The sequence below is a fragment of the Lissotriton vulgaris genome, chromosome 6 (assembly GCF_964263255.1).
Source record: "Lissotriton vulgaris chromosome 6, aLisVul1.2, whole genome shotgun sequence".
Lineage (NCBI taxonomy): Eukaryota > Metazoa > Chordata > Amphibia > Caudata > Salamandridae > Lissotriton > Lissotriton vulgaris.
The window spans coordinates 1,270,219,959-1,270,227,961 of record NC_141694.1 but is presented as its reverse complement, the minus strand read 5'-3'; the positions used below and the strand labels follow the sequence as shown (position 1 = coordinate 1,270,227,961).

The 8,003-nt window shown below is 41.6% G+C and overlaps 1 protein-coding gene across 1 annotated transcript in view; it reads left to right on the top strand.

Moving 5' to 3' along the window:
* Window positions 1-3,568, top strand: part of CNKSR3 (CNKSR family member 3) — a 211,473-nt gene extending 207,905 nt beyond the window's left edge. Inside the window, exon 13 of the mRNA XM_086927390.1 lies at window positions 1,185-3,568. Within this exon, the coding sequence (XP_086783516.1) occupies window positions 1,185-1,486 (302 nt within the window). The 3' untranslated portion in view covers window positions 1,487-3,568. The remainder of the gene's footprint in view (window positions 1-1,184) is intronic.
* The last annotated feature ends 4,435 nt before the right edge of the window (window positions 3,569-8,003 follow it).

Here is an 8,003-nt window from a genome sequence, read left to right as displayed (position 1 = left end):
CTGTTACTTGGGGGAGTATTTTCTAGCTACAACCAAGGATTTTCACACTGCTTTTGAGTTTTTTTTTTTTCTCAGAAAAAAAAAACTGATTTTGAGTTTTGAGGTGAAAAAAGATCTAGCCAGTTACAAAATCGCTGAGGAGAAAGGCTTTACAATTAACTTGCTTGAAAATGACCCATCCATTTTCAGCACAAATCTAGCTTCCAACACATTACCAGTTTGAGTGAAAAACTGCAGAAGGCATAAAACCGTAGAAAAAGGTGGTAACTCTTCCAGCCAAGCAGAGTGTACTATCCTGGCTCTAATTAATGAGTAGGAAAATAACCTGGATCTGCGGAAGAATGCGCTCAAGTAATAAACTTTTCCCACCCCTGTTGACATTGTCACCAGCATCAACTGTTTGCTGATACAAATAAGTTCACCATAGGGATGCCGCTGGGTAAATGCATTCTTTTCACCATCCATTGACAGACGGTCCAGCAGTTTCCTCAGGCCAGAGGTGCTGCATTTTAATCCATTCTCCTTTACTAATTATTGAAGTTGTCTGTGGTTTTAAACATGCAGGTGTGATTTCGATCTGTTATCTCCAGACTGTATCATTCTAAGTAGTAACTAGCGTTTAATAGCAAATTTGATCTCTGTGTATAGCTTTGTTGAAATAGCCATGCATTATGTTCTTTACCAGAAGTCGGTGCTCTTTTGTCGCACCATAGCATCATTGTGAGGAAGCCACAGACAGGGTTGGCATGGAAACAGTCATCTCATACAGCAGGTGTATGGAAAAAGCCCTATACATTGATGGAGAGATTTGGTGCATGAGGAGACTCGTACAGTGCATTGTGGCAAACTGAATCACCTGTAACCTTGCATTATTTGATATGTGATTTTTAAGTACCGTTATGTCAGTCATTAGATACGTTGCTTCATGAGGTATTTTGCTCTGCCAAAACGTTCTACCTGCCTCGGACTGTCTATTGCTAATTTAGGTCTGAGACGGTTTAGAGTGGAAAACAATGCAGGGTCCAATGTGAGAAAGTTTGCAACCCCATCACCCAACTCAAATTTCACAGCGTCCTTGCGCACACATTGGTTAGTTTGTAAAATACTAAACGAAAGGGAGACTAATAATGGATATATAGGCATATTTGCCATCGGCCTAATAATTTTCATGTTTCCCCCCTCAGGTGACGAGGTCCTCTGCAGATACTTCAGCAACGAGCGAATACCCCCCATATTTGAAGAAATCCCCCCTTCCGCGCACTACTTTTCACGGCCCGCTGGTGAGAGGCAGTTAGTGAGAGGCACAGATTACATCCGAGGCAGCCGGTGCTTTTTGAATGCGGATCTTCATAACTGCGCCACTATGCCTTTCCAGGAGGAAGGCGCTAAACGGAACTCTGCCACGACGTCGCCCACCCAAGCGCCCTCCCCAGAGCCATCCCTTCTTGTCAGCTGGATAGCCAAGCTGAAACTTTTGACTCACTGATGCCTGTTTTGGGGGGGACGGTTCCCTTTCTCCCCGTAACATAGTGCCTTTGCTCCCAGACTTGCCTTATGGTTCTGTTCAGTATTAGTATGCACACCGCTACCTTTACTTTGTTCAGTTTAAGGTGAAGAGGACTGAGCACGATGAGCCAGCTAATGGAGAGAAAGTCAAAAGGACATGCTTGATCTCAGATGCTCTTAGTCCCTGAAAACGCACTCCTCAGAAGCGAAGCATCACTGGGAATTGGAGTCCGCAAGATGGGAGCAGGCCATGCTTCAAATGATCGTATTGGGGGCTGGTTCTAGCTACAAGAGATGGCACTCAAGAGTTTGCCTTTGGAGCACTCGGGACCATGACAGGCGTCAAAGTTTCAGCACTGGTCCAAGGCTGCGTTTGTTGTTTGTTTGGTCTCTAGGTGGGAGGTAACGGAAGGAAATTTGATTATTCATTTTGGCTAATGGTCACCAACTGACAATTTTTTGGAGGACTAAACTATGCAATTGAAAGACAAATACATGTTCAGTGACTGGGTGTGGGACGGTATACCACTTGTGCCTGTGGTTTTTCAAGGATTTTGTCTTGAACTTGTGTAGTCAAAGCACTTTGAATCAACCATCTGCCTACCTTTGACAGCAAAGTCATCTTCAAATGTTTGGAAGTAGATATCCCATTTTCCACAGGTTCCCATCATGTGCAAACCAGCAATACCATATAAGTAAAATAGCTTAAAAGTGCAGTTGTAGTGAAGGTAAATGAACTATGATTCTGTTCTTCCTTCTTATATGCAACATCTGATATACCGTCTACCAAAGTGCGTTTACTGCTGCTGTTTGAGTACTGTCAGCCATAAAATGGCTTAGGCATTTTGAAATCTGACTTTCCTTCTTTGGCGTTTTATTGACTCAATGGAATAAGACATTTTCAGATTTTCCCTTAATCTTCGTAATTTAAAAACCTCTTCTCCCTGATGTTACTTCTTTTGGAACCATGTAGGCCGTATAATCTTGGAGACCATTGCCTGCACCTAAAAGACAAAGCAAAAAAAAAACCTGGAAACCTTTTTGGAGCTTAACTAGAAAGAAATTTCTGTTGAATGTATCAAACTTTCTTGATCTTTTAAAGTCCATGAAAATATAACTCACTATATATGAGGTTCTAGCCCGCCATAGAAATTCACTTAGACGGTGTTTAAAATTGCATAGGGTATCCAACCCAACCCCTAGCCTGTTGCATGCTTGTAAAGTGCTGAAGTGGGGTTGGTTCTTTCTATTATGTGGTAAAAAAAACAGCTGGTGAGAGTGTGTTCAGAGGTCATGCTTTAGGCTATCTTCTCCAGGATTTATTTCTGGTTAAAAAACACAGCCCATAACAGTGGTTGACTGTTTCTAGTTTTTCTGTTGATTAAATGAAGGATTAAGTTTAGGCATCTTCCTTCAGGCATAAAAAGCCAACTAAGCCAGGTAAATGTCATGCAGATGCTCCAAAGTCAGGTAAATTGAGTTCAGTGATGACATTTCGCTAGAGCGTAGAAAGTTGCTATTCACCTGCTGCTTCCTCCAAAAGTGGCCGTTTACTGCCAGTGCATTCATAGACGCTTCAGTGTGCTGGTGTGCACAGACTGATACTTTTTTTTGTAATGTTCTCTGCCCTGCTAAAGTGTCATGTTTTGGATTCTCTCTGCCAGCTCTCAGATCTCTAATGTTAATAGTCCTATTTCTTCCTTTAGCATCTGCAGATACCAGAGCGAGACAACACCAGCTGTCACAGGGAGGGACAAGTTCCTTGGCAGAAGGCTGCATTCCCCCCCCAAGACAAGCACATACATTTTGCTCATCTAATGGTCAATAATTCCCAGAACCTAATGCCTATATGTCAAGTTCTTCTGTGAGCCGTTATTCAATCCTGTGTTCTAGAGGGCGTGGAAATGTTTCTTTCATTAAGCTAAATGCAACAAGACTTTGACAAAGCCCCCTAGAAAAGAAGAATGCATTGGAAATCGCTTTAAAAAATGTACAAAGACTGTGTGGTCATTCGTAAAATATCTTGCTTTTTATATTAATTTAATACATTTGTATATTTGTATATATTGGTGTGTACATATTTTCTCTTTACTTTTAGAAGTTTATAACAATGCGGAAGGTCATTGGTGCGCACTGGTCCGATATTGAAGTGCATAATCACTTTTCTCTTGTCAACATTTTGAAGAAGATGAAGTCTCCGAGCACACTTCATAATGATGTTATTCTAGCAACATAAAGGTTTTCCTTGATGATTTCCTGTGTTTGACACTCTTCCTCCCTCAAAGAGTGAAGTTCTGAGCAAACTGTACATACTTAATTTTTGGTGGTTTATGGGTGTCACCAGGGCTATCTTGGGTGACTGTTTGTTTGTCCGGTGTACGTGACACTGTGTACTCTCCATGGAACTCTAATTCATCTCTGCTCGCATATCCTAATTCTCTATGCGAGTGTGGTCTGCCCTACACGTTATTAACTTCTGTTACTGGTTTTGGTGTTAGTCATTCCTACCGGTAGGGCCTTCATTGCATTTGCAACGCTTCCCTCCCAAAAAAATCTTCAGCTTCTCACAACAACTTTGTCATGTCCTAGATGTCCCTCATACTAAAACCAATCTGTTCTCCGCTATGTGTACCCCAAATTAAAATAAGTAATACATTGGGACAAATTTGTCTGGAAAGAGTCAATTGAGGATGTTGGCTACACAACCACAGAGCATAGGACCAATAAAGCAGTACTGTGTAAGGGTAATCCATTGAAGGAACACAATTATTAATTCTGGATCTCTAGTTCAAAAACGGATTCCGTCAAAAGTTCCCTCAAAAGTGATACGTGTGTAATTAGTACAGATACAGATAAGTATTTTTTATGGAGACGGCATTTAGTCCCTACACTGTCCTGCTGCAGATTTTGTAATGTCAAGTCTCCTTTTCTATAGTATAGCGAACAGCTATCGTTTGTATGGCTTGTGCTTCACTCTGGGAATCAGAGCGCCTTTTTGAATGTTTTGTGTTTTCCCATTCACTGTAGTTTTAGAGTTCTCATAGTAAATGAAAAATGGTCTTGTCAGAGTAGGCTTTGGTGGCGGTATGTGTTGGTTGAGTGGCATGAATATGTTGCGTTCAAACATAACTCTGCTTCTTGTGCTGTTAGTGTTGCAGCTCATTGGAACTGCAGCGGTCTCTAGGCAGATTTGAAGCCCATATTTTGGGACAGAACTGTGGAACGCAAACCATGAAATGAAAGTTTGATGTGTATAAGCACGGTGACTTTGCCAATAGTGCCTTTAGGATGAAGACTATGAAAAGGATTTTGCACAGTAAGCCTCAAACAATCCTTTTTTTTATACTTGAGGTGCAATAAATCCGTTAATTCCCCCACCCATTTAGTAGTTCACCCCTGACTACAACATTCTTCCGTTCTCTCCTCCACTGATGCTTCTACCATTTTCGTCACGTTTCATAGGTCCCATAAAGGGGCTATTTGCCAACAACATCTACTAGCCATGCTTACCAGCTGTGCCCCATAGTCTTTGCAGTTGACCATTTTTTCGGAGACTGATGCTCACACCGTAAGAGGTATGCGGAAAAAGAGGGCACTCTGTTGAGGATATGCTTATTCTGTACTTCTCGTGTCTGCATCATGCAATTACCAGGGTCTGGGAGTGAGCAGTCGGAGGGAAGCTGCTGTTAACTGTCCACTTGGGGTGGTGGAGTGGAGGGGGATGTCTTCCCCAAAACACTAGAAAGAGAATCGAAAGGTCATGGCTATCCTGAAATTCATTGCCATCTGAAGTGAATGTATTTTCTAAGCACTCAACTACACCGGTTTTCCCAGCCTGCTTGGACCTTGAAAATCCTTTAGTCATGAGAATTTTTAGTACAATGATTGGAATAGGCTAATTTTCTGGTGCAATTGTTTTGGTCTCTAAATCCCTCTTATTAGTTATTAAAGAAATTGTGCTAATTGTGTGAGCCCTTCTCCAGATTTCTCCATTGCATTACATGTTAAAAAATCCAAATGGTTTAGCACCGTTTATCTTTCTGCAGACATATAGGGCAATTTCGCATGTGATAGAGGAACATTAGACTGTCTTTGTGAGTTGACATAACTGTTTAATATCACTGTAGCCTGCCTTTTCTCCTTCAGGGGCAAGTGACCTGCCTAGGTGCTGATGATGGTGCATCAGCCGGAAGAGATTGTATGTCACTGTTACTTTGATTAAATGCTCACCATAAAAAGCTCAGTTTTGCTACAGCTGATCCAATGTTCAGTTACAAAGAAAACGTCTTACAGAACTGATCACCTAAGTGAGCTTGTATAGCAGAGATTTTATTTTTATGAGCAGGTCATCAAGAGTTTCTTAGGAGTAGTGACAAAGGTAACAATTGTGAACTCTGATTGTTACTATTTGGTATCAAGCCATGAGGACTTGCATCCTTGGCTGCCATCAGATCTCCAGAGCCAACTTTGCCGTGGATAATAAATCAATTGGATGTCCGTCAGTTCTCCAACCCATAGGAGTGCCTGGATAATGGATTAAGCAAAAGCTTCTATGTGAATCAAACTAAGTTTTTCTCTACACGGTTTGTGTTCTAAGCGCATGCTTGTATGTTCAACAAAGGTTTGTTGTAGCACTATGTTACGTGCTAGTTCAATTAAATTTAGCAGTGTTTTCTTTGTGGGTTCATATGTTTAACTCCAAGGCTTATGGAAGAAAGGTAGGGGCTACTCTGATGCTTTGCCATCACTTTGGAATTCTAGGCTGTAATCGCCATCCCTTTGAATCCAATATATTGTGCCCTCAAAAATAATTAGGTAGGAAACTAGTTGGGTGCATGGATGAGGAACTATACTGGGATTGTCCAGTACCATGGGGCCAGAGCTTGACCGCATTAGGGGGCTTAAATGTTGTACGAACATGCTTTAGAGTGGAACCCATACCTCTGGTTCTCTAAGCTCTTTATTTTAAAGTTGGTTATGGTTATTTATTTTAACAACTTATAAAGCGCACAAATACCCGTAGGAGTCTCGGCGAAATGTACTGGAAGGGTAGCAGAGAGCTGGTGGGAAGCCTATTGTTTGAAAAGCAAAGTTTTTAGTTGTTTTTTAAATGATAGCAGCGTAGGACTAGCCTTAATCTGCAAGGTGAGAGAATTCCACAATTTGGATGAGGCCACTATGAAGCTTCTGTCACTCCAGTTGGCTTTCTTGGTTTTAGGGATGATCAGAAGATTGGCATTTGGTGAGCGTAGAGATCTGCCGGGCTTGTAAGCCAGGAAAGCTTTCTTCAAACATTCCTGTCCTGCATTGTGGATTGCCTTATACGCAATACAGAGAGCCTTCCATTTTGTTCTGCTTCTTATGGGGAGTCAAAGGAGCTGTCGCACCACATTGGAGATAGGCTTAAACTTGGGGATACCTGACAATATCCTAGCGGCTGCGTGCAACCTACCCTGAACCCTTACTTTGGCATTAATTAAAAGGCTATTGCAGTAGTCAAACCTTTGACATGACCACAGCACAGATTAACTTTCTCCCAGTGCTTGCTGGGACAAAAGGTAACAATTTCTTTATCATTCTTAAAACATAAAAGGCTGAGGAGACCACTGCATTTGCATGATGAATGAAGGATAATCTATCATCAAAAATAAAGGGAGCACATTGTTAGTTTTACCACTAAAAACACTGGTGATAGAAGGAATAATTGCCTTGCTCTTCATCCCTATTTGCTTTTAAGTCTGGTATTGAACCATGGGTTATTTCGGTCCATCAGACAAGTTCAGACTTTCGTGGTAGAACCGCTCTGCATTAGCAGTTTCTCTCAATAGTCGTTCTTGAAACCCATCTTTACTGTGTTGGATTGTGAGCACATTTCTCCTGACCAAATCACAGCAGTGTAGTTACTCCATCCAAATCCAGTCTCTTCCAGCACTCTGGCCCACAAAATGAGATAAGGAATCTACCACTACTTCCAAATGCTCATATTCGCATCCTGTGTATGACCGTACTTGAGACTTTCTGAAAAGTCATCACCTTGCTTAGGCACCACCTGAAATTCTGCATTTCCTCATAGCGTGAAGACTGCATAGCTTTCCTTCTTGGCCACTGCATATCTTCACTTCCTGGCCTCAAAGTTATCTTTCACTAGAGCCTTGTAGTTTGGTGTTGTCATGTAACTTATCACAGACCACTTGGCGCCTTTTTATTTCACTTCTTCATACCCGACATGTTGAGTCCCATGAGTGTTTGAGGATTTAGCCTCTTGTTCCTAATGTGGGCAGTAATCACGAGCAAGGGTATCCCGTTTAGCTATAGTGACTACTTTCATCCTCTTAGAGCAAAATACTGAATTCTGAAGCTTGCAAGCTGCATTAAAGAAACAGAATATTCTGCATCTGGCAAGCACAAGTAAAATACTTCAGTGGGTGTGCTGAGTGAGCTTTTTACCACCATGCGTGGAGCATCTGTGCATTTAAGACCTGGACATTCATAAGTTA